This window comes from Mya arenaria, chromosome 4, assembly GCF_026914265.1.
Source record: "Mya arenaria isolate MELC-2E11 chromosome 4, ASM2691426v1".
Lineage (NCBI taxonomy): Eukaryota > Metazoa > Mollusca > Bivalvia > Myida > Myidae > Mya > Mya arenaria.
In genome coordinates this window covers 21,372,728-21,393,384 of record NC_069125.1, presented here as the reverse complement: position 1 = coordinate 21,393,384, position 20,657 = coordinate 21,372,728, and the positions used below count along the sequence as shown (strand labels likewise).

At 32.9% G+C, this 20,657-nt stretch overlaps 1 protein-coding gene and 1 long non-coding RNA gene across 3 annotated transcripts in view; both read right to left on the bottom strand.

Annotated features, from left to right (window-relative positions):
• Positions 1-367: 367 nt before the first annotated feature.
• Positions 368-2,874, bottom strand: LOC128230042 (uncharacterized). Its single transcript, XR_008260151.1, has 3 exons — positions 2,762-2,874; positions 1,516-1,727; positions 368-1,030 (listed from the first exon to the last, which is right to left on the bottom strand). It is a non-coding gene; the product is annotated as an uncharacterized LOC128230042 (long non-coding RNA).
• An 8,273-nt stretch (positions 2,875-11,147) lies between these two features.
• The window catches only part of LOC128231686 (probable 4-coumarate--CoA ligase 1), a 178,154-nt gene continuing 168,644 nt past the window's right edge, over positions 11,148-20,657 (bottom strand). For both annotated transcript variants that reach the window (XM_052944761.1, XM_052944759.1), the window contains exon 13: positions 11,148-11,324. In XM_052944761.1, coding sequence (XP_052800721.1) covers positions 11,218-11,324 — 107 coding nt within the window. In that variant the 3' untranslated portion in view covers positions 11,148-11,217. The remainder of the gene's footprint in view (positions 11,325-20,657) is intronic.

The following is a 20,657-nucleotide window of genomic DNA, read 5'->3' as shown; positions in this document are numbered from 1 at the left end:
TTATATTGTGTTGAATAAAAAAATATTTGATTATCGAATCAAACAATTTAAGTTCAAATTGATTCATAGAATAACAGCTACTAATAAAAACCTATACACCTGGAAAAAAAGATCTAATCCAATGTGTTCCGTGTGTAATGAAATGGAAGATTTCGACCACTTTTTTATTCAATGTAGATATGTAGAATATTTCTTGAATGTTATAACTGGTATATTCAAGAGTTGTAATTTTGAAAATTCATTTAAATCACTTAAATATATTGTTATAAGATACAAAGTATACAGTAAATAATATAATGATATCAATATACTGCTAGCCTACATTGGATTTGCGATATATATTAATCATATATGATGAGTAATAGACGCAGTACAAATATAAGCATAATTAACATTCTTAAGGCGAATTTAGAGACGCTTGTTTTATACTTGCACAAAAATAATAAAAATCATAACATGATATTTTTTTTTTTCGAAAAGCTTAAACGTTTGTAGTAAAATAGTGTTGTCGTTTTTATTGTTGTTTTTCTTATATATATATATTATTTTAACCAATAAACGGGCCATTGGAAATGGTTCCAAAAAGAAAAGAAGAAAAAAAAGCCCAACTTTCATGTCAAGATTGACAATAGGTCTAGGAATTGTGAAGTTATCACCTGGAAAAGCTTTGGTCTACTGGCAGACAGACGGACCTACAAGCCAACATGTGAATACCCATTTGAGCATGTACATGGGTTTTAATCTGATGATGAACATGAAACTACATAGTGATGTTCCCTCCTATTAATTCTAAATTAAAATAACCATGAATAAATATGTCAAACAAAATAAATGTCAAGTTATTCAAGATTAATTCCACACTGTTCTTTTGATGATTTACGTGCATTCCTAACTGCAGGTATTTCCCATTTTTCCACACAGTTATTTCATATTGGCCTTACAAGGTCAGATCTTGAGTTGGGTCTTCATTGCTGGACACTATCTCTTAATCTCCAAAGAAAACACACTGGTGCAAATTTCACTGCAACACCTGCAAAAAAGATATTATATTCTAACTGAAATCTGCATCAATATTCAATTATTTTTATCGGATTTAGGAAATGTCTTCTTTTAAGGGTTTATATAAATTAAATTAATGCATTTTCCAATTTAATGCATTATCATGCTGGACTCTTTGACATTGATGGTTAAAACAAAAAAGCATATGATTTGTGTACAGATTAAACATTATTAATTATAAATGTGTTCTTTAATTAATAGACAAGTGGCAACAATTTCCCCAGTTAAAAAGCGCCTTAATAATGCTTACATTTGTATATCTGCAGCTTATTTGCATTTCTTTTGCTTTGATCATTTAGGTCAAATGAGTTAGACATGATAATGCATTAAAATTAGAAATATATTTTTGGGCATCAATCTATAGTGTGTGCCGTCAATCTTGAAATAAATTTCTTTTCAACAGATGCTAAATTTATATATTTTTTTATATAAACAAAGACTTTGATTATGACATACCTGCATAGTTAGTGGTCACCATAACTGCTCAGAAATGCTCTTTATGACAAACCAAGTGCTGATGTATGGCAAGGGAATAGTGAACTGCTGTTCAAATCAACAGAGCAATTCTTCCTACAGGCGGACCAGCTCCTCAATATGGTTTCTGTCATGGCTGTGGTAACAGTATGTAACACGCCCTTTTCTACTTTCCAGAATTTGAATCTTCCAATCTAAATTATAAGAACCAATGTATACATATGCACATGTAATGTTGTTAACAACTTAAGGTGAGAATTGAGCCAAATTAAAACATTTAGTCATTAAAGGCTGCACTCTCACAGATTGCCCGTTTTTACAACTTTTGTATTTTTTGTCTTGGAATGACAATTTTTTTTAGCGTAAATATTTGCAAACCAGTGATATATGACTGCTGACAAAATATTAGATTGCAGACTTTCATATTTCAGGTCGAAAACTAATGTTTTATGCCTTAAAGCGTTACTAACGGTTAAAGAAAAACATCAGATTTGGAACTAAAATATAAAAAAATTCTGACTAATTTATTGTCAGCAATCTTATATGAACATGGTTTACATGCATTTTCGCATAAATTGGCTTATTCCAAGACAAAAAATTCATTCAATCTGTGAGAGTTCTGCACTCTCAGTCACAGATTGAAGGTTTTGACAACTTCTTTTACTTTTGGGCTTGGGAAAAGCTAATGAAAACAGTATGGAACTGATGAAATAGACTGCTGACAAAAGGTAAGATCATGTTTTTTTTATATTTACATTCGTAACTAATGCTTTCATAGTTAAAAGCATTACTAACGCTTTACTAATAATGAGATTTTTGGCATAGAACATCATCTTTTGACAGTATTAAAATAAGAAAACACCGATCCAATAATTTCAGTTGTCTTTTTTGACTGAATTAATATAACTAAAACAGCGATCCACTTTTCCAGTTGTCTGTTATGACCAGTGTTCAGAAATTCGCATACAAATAATTCATTCCAAGACAAAGAAATCAAACAAAAAATTGTTAAAACAGTCAATATGTGAGAGTGCAGCTTAAACATTTAAAGTGATATGCATTATCAGCCAAGTGCGGACCTTAGGATTCACATCCTGGCTACACAACCAGTACATTCATCAGCTTTACTGATTCGAACCAGGCACATTTATATTGGTAGACTAGCATTTTACCATTCTGTGCTGGCCAGTAAAGTTCTCAATTGAATTAGAATTCAAAAAGTACATACCAACATATATAACAATATATGTCAACTTTGGTAGGCTCAGGTTTCATTTTGTCCAACTCAATACTTATAATCTTCTAGTCTGATATGATTTTTAAGTCAGGTCAGGCAGCCATTTAAGCTTTGTTCCAGTTGATTGTATCAGATGATGTTAACAATACTAGCCTTGTAGCTAGGCACTTTTCAATCTGAAAATTTACAAAAGAACATGACCTGTAATATTTAATAAAAAGAATATAATTGCCAACCCCTTGATGATGGGTTCTAAAGTAAACCTGTGAGAAAATGTGCTACTGGAATGGTGCTTGAACCCACGACCATGTGAACACTTGCATGGAGATCTATCAAACTGAGCTAACCGGGTAACTGATTTTTAGGTAGTTCCCAGCTTGGCTCTACAATTGACTGGTGCTTTATGCATTATAAAGACAATCATTGCGACTGTAAAATGTCATTTAAACAAGAAATATTATCAGATAATGATATAAAATATGTGTTTTGTACACAAAAATAAAATCCGACGAATAATTATGAGTTTGATGAGTGTTTTTCTTCATTTCATACTGTCAAAACATCAAGATATAAACTGTTATACATGAAGAGCACCTGCAAGGCTGAGGTGCATAGATTTACAACAATCGGAGCCTTTTGGCCATGGCCGAGTTGTTACGATTATAAATACAAGGTGACTGGTCCATCTCGAAGTTTACCTGAGATGGTCGAGTTGTTATGCTAGGTAAAATGGTTGTGGTTAAATGCATTAAATGTTTGTATGGTAAAAACGAAAAAAAACGAATATAAACCTTTAATATCTATTTCAAACATATAATACTTATCTAACAACAATTTCAATATCTTTAAACCCCACCCTGTTTTGCACAAACCCGATAAGACGTAAGGCACATATGTTCTTTTTTGATGGTTGAGACGTTTCAGGTTAAACAACAATTAAAAATGCAAAATAATTTTAGTGAATAATCAACTTTGACTAGAAAGTAACATGAAGACGTTGTAGTGAAGGATCTGCCATATCATTTTTTTAAATCGTAAAAATGTCCGACAACGTACAAATATTTGGACTAAGAGATGTAGATCAGCTAGGATAAGATAGACAAGATAAGATATATTTAAAGTCCGCAAGACAGATATACAGACAGCATAAGCTCTGATGAGTTTTTATAACCGACTATGGAACAAATGTATATGGATAACATATATAAAGCAGCTACAAGAAAGTAAAACTTACATAATTACAGCATAAAAACCATTGGAGACATGCTAATCTTACCAAGAGAGGTTTTAAACCTTAAAAAAAGTATTAGTACAAGACAAAAATGTAATTGACAAAAGCGTGTTTGTTTAAAAAATGGCATAAGAAATCAAAATATCAGCTCAAATCAGATTTGAATTGATCTGATTAGATTAGGTAGCTAGATGTACCTTCGTGTCCGAAATCGATCACTTCCTGGCAGCTCATTTCTGGATTGTCTCCATCTAAATTTAACATCTTTAAGACGCATACATTGATGCCATTTTTGCTTCGACTGATGTTGAAGCAATAACACTAAGTACGGGTCGGTTATTTTGTAGAAGAACGTGTTCGAAGTAACATTTAATTTCATTTCCGCATAATCGACGCCATATGGTAATGTATAGTGTTGTGCCGATGATTGATTATAATCAACAATTGATCGTTCAGGCCTACGTCGGCGACAATCGATAGTGAAATTTGAACAATCAATTATAGAAACAAGGGACATAACCGCTACCGACTAATTTTAACTTTTTCTGGTTAATGCTAGTTAATGTTGAAATGTTAAGGTGTTACTATGTTAAGTTATCAAATCAAATTTTTATCATATTTGTTAGTATATCACTACAGTACCTTATTACAAATTGTCTTTGTAATTTAACTGCTAAAGGATTGGTTCTCAACTAATCTCATGCTTGTGGTTTAAAAGTGATTTTTAAAACATGTTACCGTTTAGTTCTCACCATGTAAGAATTTAGCTTTCTCAGTTTTCTGAAAGGATATGTTCTTGTTAAAGATATAGCATATTCAACTAATTGTTGTGCTTGTTACGGACTGATTATTAAAACGGAATTGATATCTTTCTTTGTGTTTATTGTACACGTGTAAACAAAACTAAACGGTAAGACAAAAATTAGAGCCTGTTCTGTAATAGTAACTTGTTAACACTAAAGGACAGTTGCATTCTGAATAAATAATGTAATTTATACAAAGATATGTAAAAACAATATTGTATGGGGACATTAGTGCTTAAAACTGGTGCTTAAACTGTATCTGTATGCCTTAAATGACCAAAGGTAATTAAATAATAATTAAATCGATTAAAATAATCGATCATTGATCGGTTTCATAAACCGATTATCGATAGTAATTTTTATGTCAAATTCCCAACACTAGTATTGTATGACTTTAAAAACTAGGCTACCAGTCAAATCGGCCGCTTACCAAATCGGCCCCATCCTGTAGACGTTTCGGCCCCTGATTACGGAGACGTTTCGGCCCTTATTTAAAAAAAATTAAATCAAGTTAAAAAAACAAATCTTGCACTTCAAAAGATCTTGAAATAATCTTTAAATAATATATATAAGTATGTTGCTAATATTTACAGGTGGTATAATGATATGTGTTTAATTTCAAGTCCACTGTCTAAAACTGTATCAAGTACCAATCGCCCGCGGTAGATGGCACCAACATTTCTCAAAACTTCTTAGTTAACTCTGTCCTTGCTTTGAAGTAATCTTCTATGGAGATGCCGTTTAAAATGGATAACAAATTATGAAAAAAAACGAAATCTGATAGTGATAAGATGTTATTTTTTTTGAGACAGACGCTTACAAGTTTATTCGTCTACACTCAGGTCACCAAAAAATGACAAAAAGTACACAGCAACTAAAGGTCATTACTATGTATGAATTTTTATATCTAAAATTAAAAGGGTACCTACAGCACTGGGGATAGTGCCCGGAGCACTTTTAACTAAACTAGATAAGTACATAATAAATTGATGGTTGAAATGTAAAGGCATATGGAAAAGCAGTTTATCATACTTAATCATTTTAATTTGTGGCCACGTAGCTTTTAATTTAATCATGTATTATCTTAGATTTATTGATACTTTAATAACCTGCAAATTAAACTTCAACTAAACTGTACATTAAAAGTCCAATAAAAGATAAAATAAAATGAAGGGGCCGAAATGTCTCTGTTGAAAATCAGTAAGGGGCCGAAACGTCTCGAGTCAATTAAACTATGGGGACAAAATGGCAGGGTCGCAACGTCTTAGGGGCCGATTTGGTTGTAGGCCGATTTGGTAAGGGGCCGATTTGTCTCGCTCCCACCGCTACCTTGACCTTTTCCTTACTAATCCCAAAATTAATAGGGGGCATCTACTAGTCATGAGCAACTTGTATACTATGCAAGCATTCTGAAACCATTTTTCAGCATAACGTCACGCCAACATATCGTTTTTAACCTGAAGGTCACCGCGACCTTGACTTGGCTCACCTTGTTGAACCTAGGGTTCTAAAGTAATTGATCGAACAACATACTGGATGCCTCCAGCCCATTTCCATATAACCATATAGTGAAAACTAGCTCCGCCTCTGGCGGCCACGTATCTTAAGAATCACAATGGGGTGAAGGAATTTGATGTATGGTCACCTAAGGAGAATTTCAGTAAAATAATTTTGAAATCAGGTTAATGGTATCTGAGAAGAAGATTTTCCAAGTGATCCATTATAGACATATAGTGGTAATGAGCCGCGTCTCTGGCAACCATGATTTTATGAATCAACATGGGGTGAAGGAAATTGACAGTCACCTTAGAAACATGTCTGCGAAATTATTTTGAAATCGGGCCAATAGTTTCTGAAGAAAATATTTTTTAAGTTTACCTTATAGACATAATGAAAAGTAGCCCCGCACCTGGCTGCCATGTTCTTTTACGAATCAACATGGGGTGAAGGAATTTGATAGAGGGTCACATTAGGAACATTTCTGTGAAATTATCTAAAGTTGTCCATATAAACATAAATATATAGTGATAAGTAGCCTCGACCCTTTGCGGCCATTTTTTTACGAATCAAAAAGGGGTAAAGACATTTGATAAAGGGTCACATAAGGAACATTTCTGTGAAATTATTTTTAAATCGGGCCAAAGAATTCTGAGGAGATTTTAAAAGATTGTCATATAGTAAAAAGAAGCCGCACCCTAGGCGACCAAGTTTACTTAAGAATCAAAACGGGGTGAAGGACTTGGATATATGGTCACCTAAGGTGAATTTCAGTACAATAATTTTGAAATCAGGTTAATGGTTTCTGAAGAAAATGTTTTTAAACTTTACCATAAAGACGTATAGTAAAAGGTAGCCCCACCCACTGGCAACCATTTTTTATGAGTCAAAATGCGGTGAAGGACAGAGGGTCACCTTAGGAACATATCTGTGAAATTATTTTTAAATCAGGCCAGCAGATACTTTGGAGCAGATTTTTCATACAGACATATATGGTGAAAAGTAGCCTCGACCCTAATTTGCAGCAATGTTTTTTTACGTATTAACATGGGGTAAATGAATTTGATTCAGAGTCATCTTAGGATCATTTCTGTGAAATTATTTTAAAATCGGGCCAGCGGATTCTGAGGAAAAGATTTTCCTTTCGGCTGCCATGACAGAGTTCTGCATGGATCCACTTTTATTGAAGGAATCTGGAAAAGGACCACCCAAGGGACATTCCTTTGAAGTTTGTTTGAAATTGTCTCTGTAGTTTAGAAAAAGTTGTTTGAAGGAAAATGTCGACGACGAATGGACGGACGGACATCAACGGAAATTACCCTATCCCAATATCTCAGGTGCAGGTGAGCTAAAAAAAAACAAACACGGCAACAATACGTTTTAATTTGCAAAACATGTGAACAAATTGGTTCACTTATAATGCTCATTATTTGGATTTCCTGTTACTTAAACAATACAATTTACCATGAGTGTGAAATATTTTCAATTTCCAACGGAAACAAAAAAGAACTAGAAGAGCCGCAATGCAATGAAACCAGGTTTTTTTAATATGGGCAATCAGAAATTATAGCCAGTTGATTTCTTGTATGCATTAGGAGTCAGGAAGAGGATGCAGCTTTTATCTTCAAACTTTTATCAAAAAGAGACGTAACAGAGAATTTCAGTAAAATAATTTTGAAATCAGGTTAATGGTATCTGAGAAGAATATTTTCCAAGTGATCCATTATAGACATATAGTGGTAATTAGCCGCGTCTCCGGCAACCATGTTTTTTATGAATCAACATGGGGTGAAGGAAATTGACAGAGAGTCACCTTAGGAACATGTCTGCGAAATTATTTTCTTTTAACAAATTGGTTTACTTATGATGATCATTATTTGGATTCCCTGTTACTTAAACAATACAATTTACAATGAGTGTGCAATATTTTAAATTTCCAATGGAAACAAACAAGAACTAGAAGCGCCGCAATGCAATGAAACCATGGTTTTTTTAATATGGGCAATCAGAAATTATAGCCAATTGATTTCTTGTATGCATTAGGAGTTAGGAAAGAGATGCAGCTTTTATCTTCAAACTTTTAGCAAAAAGAGACGTAACTGACGTTAAATTGTTGGGCGGGAACCATTTTCCTATATTTAGTAACAGTGATCTTGACTCCACCCTCTTCGAAAGCAATTCAAAGCTAGCTGCCTACACACCAACTTTCATTACTTTACATCAAACCTAACATATGTTTCCCATTTTATTTTAGTAACAGTGACCTTGACCCCACCTCAAAACGATCCTTATCTAGCTCTCCAAATAAGCTACCAACACACCAACTTTCATCACTATTCATCAATTAAGTTATTAGATGAAAAACATTTTTTTTTATTTTAACTTGACCTTTACCCCCTCAAAAGGTATACCAAGCTAGCTCTTCACATAAAAGCTACCTACACACTAATTTCCATTACTATCGATCAATGCTAGCTTAAATTATTTGGCGGAAACCAATGTTTGACGCCCACCTGCCCGCCCATGTGCCTGCCTGCCCACCCAACGACATCGCCATTCTAATAAATTGTTTTTTTCTTGAAAACCTGGTTAAAAATGGCATTGAAATATAACACATCGGAAAACAACCTTACCACATTAATTTGCCTGTACAATTTTTTAAAGCACATTAAAAGAATAAAACATATCAATATGATGTTTGATCTTGATTCATGATCTGTTCAGTTGCATGGCGACGTATTATAAGAATGTTTGCTGTTTTACATTTTTTGAATTTAAAAGTTGCAAGGATATGTCCTTATACTAATGCACTTTGTGCAAAATACTTACGGGTCTTAAATGCTCATTTTACACTAGTCAAAACTTTAACATACTGAGATCATTATATTGTAAAATCCCAAATTTTATATCTTCACATTCTGAAGAACATTAGAGGTTTGAGGAGCCTGGGTCTGAAAGTATAGGAGCAATGCACTATGCATGAATTCCATAACAAGAGGGCCATAATGGCCCTAAATCGCTCACCTGAGTAAAAGAGTTTAACCTTTGTAATCAATATAGCTTGATATTTGTTCTCAAAGAATAATCTACATGAAGTTCAATGGAAAAGTCTAATTATTAAATTTATCATTAAGTAAAAATAAAATTTCTTTTAAAGAATAAAGTGTATAATAATTATTTTAATCTATGAACCTAAAAAAAGAACAATAATTACCTTAGAAGCGACTATGTTGAAGACTTAATAAAGTTTAAAATCTATTCCCTTGTTACAAAAAATAGAAAGTAGTGGAATCTCCAACACAAAGGGAGACCATATAGCAAGACTTGCTGACCTTGTTTCAAGAGTGAACTTTACATAACTATCAAATTTTAACAAAATGTATTCATAATGAACTTGTAACCCACTTGGTAAGGCCAATTTTTTTCCAGGGGCATAATTTGATAAACATGGTTGACAACCAAAAGACAATGTTACACACCAAATATTTAAGCACAAGGCGTAATAGTATTTGCCAAAAAAAGTTTTAAAATCTATTCCCTTGTTACTAAAAATAGAAAGTAGGGGAATCTCCAACAAAAAGGGAGACCATATAGCAAAACATGCTGCCCTTGTTTCAAGAGTAAACTTTACTTAACTATCAATTTTAACAAAATGTATTTATAATAAACTTGTAACCCAATGGGTGAGGCATAATTTGAATGAACATGGTATATATAACCAATAGATAATTTACACACCAAATATTTAAGCACTAGGCGTAATAGTATTTGCAAAAAAAGTTTGTAATTGTTCCTTTAGGTTGCCATGGCAAAAAGAGTTCTGCATGGAATTCATTTCTTTGAACAATTTTGAAAAGGCACCAACCAAGGATCACTCCTATGAAGTTTCATTAAAATTGTCCAAGGGATTTAGGAGAAGATGATGATTATAACCAATTGTTGATGCTTTACCTTTAGGTTGCCATTGCAACCAGAGTTATCATGGAATTCATTTCTTAGAACAATTTTGAAAAAACACCAACCAAGAATCATTCCTATGAAGTTTCATTAAAATTGTCCATGGGGTTTAGGAGAAGATGATGATTTTAACCAATTGTTGACGCTTTTCCTTTAGGTTGCCATGGCAACCAGAGTTCTGCACGGAATTCATTTCTTTGAACAATTTTGAAAAGCACCAACCAAGGATCATTCCTATGAAGTTTCATTAACATTGTCCAAGGGGTTAAGGAGAAGATGATGATTATAACCAATTGTTGACGCTTTTCCTTTAGGTTGCCATGGCAACCAGTGTTTAGCATGTAATTCATTTCTTTGAACAATTTTGAAAAAGCACCAACCAAGGATCATTCCTATGAAGTTTCATTAAAATTGTCCATGAAATTTAGGAGAAGATGATGATTTTAACCAATTGTTGACGTGTTCCTTTAGGTTGCCATGGCAACCAGTGTTCAGCATGGAATTTATTTCTTTGAACAATTTGGAAAAGCACCAACCAAGGATCATTCCTATGAAGTTTTATTAAAATTGTCCAAGGGGTTAAGGAGAAGAAGCTGATTTTAACCAATTGTTGACGTTTTCCTTAAGGTTTCCATGGCAACCAGAGTTCTGCATGGAATTCATCTCTTTAAACAATTTTGAAAAGGCACCAACCAAGGATCATTCCTATGAAGTTTCATCAAAATTGTCCAAAGGGTTTAGGAGGAGAAGATGATTATAACCAACTATTGACGCCGGGGGACAGACGCCGGACATAGACCGATCACAATCGCTGACCTTGAGCACTTTGTGCTCAGGTGGGCTAACAACAGATGGACTAGAGTGAATCGAGGTGGAAGCATACAAATCATTCAAGATAGCAGTTTGTGTTTATTTTTACATGCAAATTAATTTTTTAACGCAAAATAAAGTGTATTTCGCTAAAATTGCTTCAGTGTCCGGCGGAGAATCTTGCCACTGGCCGTCTTTGGTACCTGGTCGATGAATTCCACACCTCCTCTGAGCTTTTTGTAGGGAGCTACATTCTCTGTTAAAATACATAATAGAGACATTTTGCATATACTTTAAATATTATGCTGAAAGAGCATGTTGCCTGCGTCAAATACCTTGTTTAGAATGAAAAACAAGGGGTTAATATTGAAACTGCATTAAAAACTGATTTTTCATTTGAGTGGATGTACTTCATAGAGGCAAAAGAAATACTGCTGACCCATATTGCACTGGTCCGACCTAGTTTTTGACCTGAGATGGGCCATACTGCACCTATCATGCTGGTAAATATTCTGAGTTTCTTGTTGATTGGGTAAACACTGTTGAATTTATAAAAGGAATAAGAAACATTTTTAACCAAGTGACCTAGTTTTTTTTTTTATCAAAAATGACCCATTCACACAGATCTGAAATATTTTTGATATATTCCGAGTTTCAAGCAGATTAAAGATTATTTTTTGTCTCATTTATTTTTTACACAGAATACAAAACAATACACATACATTAAGGCAGTAATAGCATAATAACTATTTCATGTTTTTTACTTATTTATAAGCCCTAATGCGCCCGCCTACACGCACACAAACACACACGCATCCACTCACACGTACACATTCTTCCAGTCTCTCATGTTTTTTCCCCTAATGGATTTTACAAGCTTAGTATTGTAGTAAGTTATACATATTTAAAGGTGGAAAGGTAATAATAATCAATTGTTGTTATAAAATACTGAATCAAATACTGGTTATAATTAATGAATAATTTATGACCGTATTATATGTTATGTTAGAGTGCTGAATTTACTGTGAATTTTATCTAAGGATCGAGGTTTAAAACTTGCCATTTCTTCTCGTGGGTATCATATTTATCGTTTAACAGTGCGATTTGCGATTCAATTCTTTTTCATACTGTTTGTATGAGTTAAAAGTCGGTTTAGTGATTTTATATTTCATAGAAAAGATATAAAATTTCATTAACACAATTAAGAAATTACACATGACTGTGTATCTTCCATTTCCTTGAATGCCTACACATGCTTCTTGTTTTGTTATCATAATATGTATGGATTGCGAAGCTATATAAATGTTAAGTTCGCCCCATAAAGGTTGTATCTTCTGACAGTCCCAGAGTACGTGTTCTGCTTCTATGCTACAAAAGTCACATAGAGGTGTTGATTTTATCTTACATTTATAAAGATATTTATTTGTCGGTATTATTCTTAATAAAAAAATATACTGAAAACTGCGCAGACACCTGTCTATTGTAGTAATAAATGTTTGCCTGTAAATTGACTTCCATTCGCCATTTACTTTCTGACGACGGTTTTAAAATATTTCTTTGCTGTAATGAATAAAGGAATTTATTAGTCTGTTTTTATTTCAGTAATTTATCAGTTAATTTATCTGGTGGTATTTGGTTAATCGTTTCTGACATACGTTTCGTTTTTAATGATTCTGGTATTGAATTAACAAGTGATAGATATTTTAGAAAATCTTGTTCATTAATGTCATACAGAAATCTAAGTTCTTCAAACTTGTAATAGGTCTTTGCTAAACTTGTAATAGGTCTTTGCTCTATAATCGTAAATGTGTTCAAATAGCTTAATACCCTTCTGATACCATTCTTTATAAAATAAGGTGAGACCATTTTGCTTAAATAATTTGTTAATCCATATCACCATTTTACTTATAGTAATTTTATTATTTTCATAGTGATTGATTTTAATATTTACCCACGACTTTAACACGTCGTTCAAAAAGTTTTTTTTTCTTGACAAATGTGTTTAATTTCGTATTGGTCTAGATTGGATTCAAAAATAAGATCGTTTCCATATTTCTTAATATAAATATTTTCCAATCCCCATTATTATTTGGGTCTAGATATCATTTTATCCGTAGAGTTTTAAGTGAGCCTATGAAGTGTTCTATATCTGTTAATTTTAGACCTCCATATTCATATTTTTGACATGTTATATATCTTTTAATCTTATCAGGTTTATTGTCCCACAAAAACTCAAAAATTGTTTTTTAATGTCGTCAATGGTTTGTTTACTTGGATTAGGAAGAACTGCAAAAGGGTATATAAGTTTCGGAAGTACAAAGGTTTTAACGACCGTAACTTTTCCCATGAGTGTGAGCTTTCTGTGCTGCCACTGTTTTAAGCAGATTCTGAATTCTTTCACTTTGTTTTCTATGTTTTTAGTATATTTAGTTGTCTATTGTTTGTAAAAGTCATGCCTAGTGTATTTGCGGTGTCAGAAGTCCATATAAAGTTTTAAGAGATGCAGAAGTGTGTATTTGTATTTTTCAATGATCCCACTCTAAGGACTATAGATTTATTGGTGTTGAGGATTAGGCCTGAACAATCAGAGAACATTTTTAGTGTCTTAACAAGAGTTTCATATAATTATCTCCTACCATTATTAAAGAAGGTGGGGTCGTCTGCAAAAATGGTTTGTTTAATAGTTTTAACATTAATTCCAATCCGTTCAATATGAGAATTGTTTGCAATATAGTAAGAAAGAGGTTGTAGACAAATTATAAACAATGTCGCAGACAAGGGGTAACCCTGTCGAACGTCTTTCTTTAGTCCAAAAGAGTGTGAAAGATTTCCATTATTAATTATCAAACTTTGAATGTCATTGTAAAATAGCTTCGTTCAATTCAAAATTGAATGATTTTAGACATTCGTAGATGTATTTGTGAATTAAGGTGACAAAAGTCGCAAAGTCAGCAAAGAACAAGAGCCCAGGTTTATTTTTATCTTCTAGATATTCAATGACATCAAAAATCAATCTAACGTTTTCTCCAATATAGCGACTTTTGACAAACCCAGAGTGAACATGGTTTATTATTAAGGGTTACACTTTTTTATTCGATTATTTATAGCTTTCGTTGCAATTTTATAGTCTACGTTCAATAATGTAATTGGTCTCCAATTTGATAATTCTTCTAAGTTTTTATTTGGTAATGGTATGAGTGTTATTATACCTTGTTTAGTAGCGCTGTTAAATGTCCATTAGTAAAAGAATAATTTAGCGAGTTTATTAAATATTTTTATACTATTCCAGAATATTTTATAGAAGTCTGCTGTTATTCCGTCAGATCCAGGGCTTTTGTTGCATTGCATATCTGTTAGAGCAGTTTCGCATTCATGATATGTTAAAAAACCTTCGCTAGCCTCTTTTTCGCCTTCAGTTAATTTTCTATTTGGATTTTCTAAAAAAGGTTTTCATATGTTCAGTATTAATATTTGCATTCTCTGCGTAAAGTCTTAGGAAGAAGTTCACTTCTTCCAGAAATTTATTTTCTGTTCCAGTTATGATTTCATTTCTAACTGTAAGTTTATACATAGATTTTCCTGCTGCGCATTTCTTCTTTAGATTTGCATTTTTTTTCATTATTTTCAACATGAATTGCTTTCGACCTAAGTATATTTCCGTTGATTTGGGTAAGTAAATATTCGTCTAATATTTGTTTTTTAGCTATAATTTGTTCTGTTATTGTGTCAAGTTTATCTGTGTTGTTTGTATTCAATTTTGTTTCTAGATTTTCTATATCTTTTTGAAGTTTTGCTTTTTCAAGATTTTTTTTTTTAGATAAGTACTATATTTGATTGTTTCATTTCTAATTGAGCCTTTGATTAATTCCCATAGTACATTTGGATTGCATTTTTTATTAAAATTGACAGTTTCTTCAATACATCTATTTATATTTTCTTTATATCGTTTGTCTTTTAAGATTGAATTATTTAGTTTGAAATATCCAGGTCCTTTATTTACCTTTATTGTATTCAAATCAATAAGAACAAGTGGGTGATCGGTCCTGTAGCTTGGTTTTATGTCGGCTTTTTTTAGTAAGTTGACCAAGTTTTCGAAAATTAAAAAGTAGTCAAGTCTGCAATGTATATGCGCCAGGCGTCAATTAAATTTGCTGAGCTCTTAAAGTTAGAAATGATTTCTCTGATGTTAACCTGTATTTCCATTTTTCTTATCCATATTTTCATTAAGGACTGTATTGAAATCGCCATCAATATTGTATGATTTATCATCATTATTTAATATACATGTATAGTTCTCTCATGTTATGAAGAACTGTGGGTCATCCTTATTGAGACCGTATACGTTGACTAATGTTAACTCAGAATCGTTCAAGATGATGTCAACAATTAGGATTCTTCCTTCTATTAATTCAGTTTCGTTTAATATGTCCAGTTCACTATTACTTTTGTTTCCGCTCAATATACAGTCACCTCCCCATTCTAGTTTCAGTTTTTGATAAAAAAAACTTTTTGCAGTGTACTTCTTGAAGCATATTATATATTATTGTTATTCATTTTTAACCATTCAAATATATGTTTCCTTTTTGATGTATAGCCTAAACCTCGAACATTAAGTGATGCTATATGTGTTGTCTAAGGAAATTAGTTTTCGAATGGTCATAGTACAGATCAACCATAACATAATTTGGTTATAATATGTATTGAAAAGAGTCATAATTGGATATTGTAGTAGCCATTAGATCATGCTAATAATTAAACATGTTTACCATAATCGTTTTATATGATGACATAAGGGTTTATCCAGGTATGGTTTTGGTGTATAAACATATCCTGTACTTATTTTACTCCTTTATAGTTAAGTTTTAACAATTAATGGTATTAATTTTCCACCGTGTTTAATATCTTTGTTTTATCTTCATACCCTGTAACTGTTTTGTTTTTATTGTTATATTTGATTATTTAGACCTTTAAGCGAACGAATAGAAATCGTTCAATAATCAGTCATTCACACTAATGTTAAAGTTAATGTATCTACATATCATGTCATGTACTATGTGAAGGGTAAGTACTGAGAGTGAGTGATAACAAACAAATGATACAACAATAAAAAGCGGGCAAAACACAAAAAGAAGTATCATGTAGATACATTTTAGTATCATAAGAAACATACAAAAGGAAAAAAGGTTCTAACATCTCAGATTGTCTCTAATCAATTACCTTTGTTTGCGTATAAAATATATTGGATTATTTTTTTTTAAACTCAGGAGAACTGCTTTAACAAAGTATATCTAATGGTTAATGCATGCTTTCTAGAATACCTTTTCATATAGTATAATGATATTATATAAATATAATATGCATGAACAAAAAAAACGAACAGCAAAAGAACAAAAACATTCTGAAATTCAATACAAGTGCGAATACATTTCGCAAAAAACTAATACTTTATAAAATGAATTATATTTCACTAGTTTTTGTTAATGCCTAATCCTTTATCAATGTCATAAGCCGCTAGTTTGGGTCCAAATGATGAAGATCTATACCTGTCACAGGTGTGTAACGATATACTGTTCCCCCAAAAGAAAGCGTTACGCTGTCATGATGTTACGACATTGCTGTGGTCATATTCAATGTTTGTAGTCCTGCTGTGGTATTTGTTGAATTTTTTGGTCAACTCCCTTGTGAAAGATCTTTCCTTCCCATACCCATACTCTTTCTGGCTCTTGTATGTCTAGTCGAATAATGCCGATTACAAGCTTGTTCATTTTTGTAAGGTCCTCATTTATGTATATGTGGGTACCTTACCCGGGAGTTCATTTCGCCTTTTCCGCAGCTCGTTTCTTTTCATTCGTAAAATAAACTTCACAATGATTGCCCTTGATTTTTCGCAAGGCTTCCCTAGCCGGTGGAATATATGTAACCGAGGGTTCATAGGGCGCCGTCTTGTGTCGGATCGCTTCCGGGGGAATGTAGCTCGGCGGGGCGGCTATGACCCTGGTCGGTGGGAATGCACGGTTCGCATTCGGTCGTCCGTGGTTACAAGCTCAAAAGAAGTTCCAAGTTTTTTCCAGTTTTATTCTTGTGATGGAATATTCATCATAATAACAATAACAGTAACAGCATAAGTATAACATCCAGATTAGGTTCTTATTCAGTTCTAATTGTCCATGTAAAATCAATGGTTTTCTTGTGACAAAATAATATAAGCTAACACCAAATAATTCATAATTTCTCTTAGTAAAAGTAGTTGGAGATGTTATTCATTTAAACCTAACTTGAAGACCCTATCCTAAGTTCTCTGAAGTTCCCTAAATTCTCCAAGTTCCCTAAGTTCTCTAAGTTCTCCAAAATCTCCCTAAAGTTTAAACAGAAAAATCTACATAACAGGGTGAACTTCCTAATTAACCAATAAAAAGTCATTCTTTTAACTAATTTGCATATTTAACAATTTGAGCGACATAATGGAGTTTCTACTCTTTTTGGCACTAATCAAAAAAGTCTGACAGGAAATACTTCAAGCCATATGTGTGTTGGTTTCTTGTAGTAAAACAATCAGAATAAGAAATTAAACAATCAAGCAGCTAATGATCAATAGTGAAGAAAATATTTGTTACAATAGATTTATCATAAGGTGTGAATAATAAAACAAAGAAACATCTGCATTCAAGAAATTAATATAACAACAAAGAAATAATTTGCAGTTGCTCAATCATAGAAATATTTATTTAATTCTTTATGAAAACAACAATTCTTATTAATTATGTAAAGCCTAAAGTAATATTTAATAAATCAAAATTATTCATAAATTGTTTAAACTACTTTTAAACAATTTGGGGCTTTACAATACTACGTTACATATATATCAATATCAGTTTGTGACGGACTAAATCCTTTTATTTTATCGTTTAGTGTTTACAATAAGTTTTAATGCTTTAGTTGGTGCTTCAGGCTTCTGCATTGGTGTTTCACTTATGCCTGTTATTACAACATTGTTTCTTCTTGAATATTGCTTCATTTCATTAAATTTACCTCCCTGCATCATAACAGTGTCTTCTAAGTTGATGACAACTTGTTAAGAATTATCTGAGGCATTTTCATAGCTTTTCTGTTGCTCGGTAATTGATTTTTTTTTTAAATGTCAATCTCTTTTTCTGTTCAATGACCCATGACTCTAGTCTGTCAATTTTTTCTTGGAATGTTTTGCTCAGTTCATATTCACTTGGTCTACAATCTCTTTTATAATTTCTTTCATAGACTGGGCATTTTTAAGCACAACTTTGTTGAGCTTTTCGTTTAAGTCTTTCAGCTCTTTTTGTATGCCTATGATGGCAAGAGTCTCTACTTTTTCCTCTGTTTCGTCCATTTTATCTATCTTGTATATATTGTTTTTGTCTGTCTTATTTGTTTCTTTCTTTCCTTTCTTTTTCTTTTGCTTTCCTGTTTGCTGCCCATTTACACTGCTCGTGCTGTTGTCAAGTTTACTTTTACTGCTGTCACTTTCTTTGTCTCTTCTTTTATTCATTTTGTTGCATACTTTTTTCCACAGTATAGTTTTTAATTTCTTTAACGTGCGTATTCAAGGTTCGGTAATCGTCATACTGCATTATCTACACCAATAATTGATCAATGGTAGTTGTTTTTAACATTGTCGCTGTAACGACTCGATATTATGGTTTCTATAAACGTTTAAAACAGCATTTCTTTTCACTTTTCTGAGCTGATATGAAAAAGAATATTATGACAACGTAACAAGTGATGTATCCATTAAAAAAATCGATTTAAGATTGAAAGATCAACACTATTGAATTTATTAAAATATTATTTTTTCTTGACCTGGAGATTACCCATGTTTTCACTGGTCCTAAATATCATGCTGTGAAACAAAAATGTTGTATTTATGGTGTGCTAAAAGGGCATTAACTTAAAATTGATAATGACACCCAACCACCCATCAGATTTTTCACAATATATTATGCTTATAAACATTGATAGTACGTTTGGTAAAGATTTGACAGGCAATTATTGAGCATACAAGGTGAATTCGGTTATATATATACACCTGAAGGGCTTAACACCTGAACGAAGAGTGAAATGAGGCTGTGTTTTAAAATAAGTCGAGATATCATGCATGTGAGGATTTGATAACAAATGTTTAATTAGAGAGTAGACAATGTGAATTTCAACAAGTTTTTGGTTCCTGGGTCCAAGTATTAAATTTCTGGGTCCAAACGTTCTTTAGTTATTGAGCAGAACGAAGTGTGAAATACAGACTGGTGAACAACAAATTGTTTTTCACCTGAAGGTCACTGTGACCTTGACCAACTGTCCTAAAAATCAATAGGGTTATCTACTAGTTATGACCAACTGGCATACCATGTATGATGTTCCTGGGTGGAAAAAACTTCAGTTATTATTCAAACACCGTTTTTTTACCTCACAGTCACTGTGACCTTCACCTTGACCTTTGACAGACTGATTCCAAAATCAATAGGGGTCATCGAAAAGTCATGACCAACTGGCATACCAAGAATGAAGTTCCTAGATGCAAGCATTCTTTAGTTTTTCAGCAGAAACTGTTTTTACCTCAAGGTCACCGTGACCCTTGACCTTCTCATCCCAAAGTCAATAGGGATTATATACTAGTCATGACCAACTGGCAAACCAAGTATTAAGTTCCTGGGTGTAAGTGTTCTTTAGTTATAATTGGAAACTGTTTTCCCCTAAGGCCACCGCTACCTTGAGCCTTTGATCCACTGATCCCAAGGGTCATAAAATTGTCATGACCAACTTGCATACCAAGTATTAAGTTTCTTGGTGCAAGCGTTCTTTACTTATTCAATAGGAATACATTTTCTCACCTAAAGTTCACCTTGACCGACAGATTCCAAAATCATTAGAAGTCATCAACTATTCATGACCAACTGGCATACCAAGTATGAAGATCCTGGGTGTAAGCATTCTAAAGTTATTTAGCAAAACCATTTGTTCACCTCAAGGTCACCTTTACCTATGACCTACTGATCCTAAAATCAATAGGGATTATATACTAGTCATGACCAACTGGCAAACCAAGTATTAAGTTCCTGGATGTAAGTGTTCTTTAGTTATTATTGGAAACTGTTTTTTCCCTCAAGGTCACCACAGCCTTGACATTTTGACCTACTGATCCCAAAATCAAAAGGCATACCAAGTATCAACTTCCTTGGTGCATGCGTTCTTGAGTCATTCAACGGGGAACCCTTTTTTTTACCTCAATGTCACATTGACCTTGCTTTTTGACCAACTGATACCAAAATCAATAGGGGTCATCTACTAGTCATGGCCAACTGAAGGTCACAGCAACCTTGACCTTTGACCTTTTTATCTCAAAATCCATAAGGTTATGAACTGGTCATGACCAACTTGCTACCAACATTTAACTTCCTGGAACCAAAGGATCTTCTGTTATTAAGCGGAAACCCTTTTTTCACCTTAAGGTGACCTTGACTGTTGACCTTTGATCTACTCATCTCAAAATCAATAGGGGTCATCTACTTGTCATGACCAACCTGCATACCAAGTATAAAGTGAAGTTCTTAAATCTTAGCGT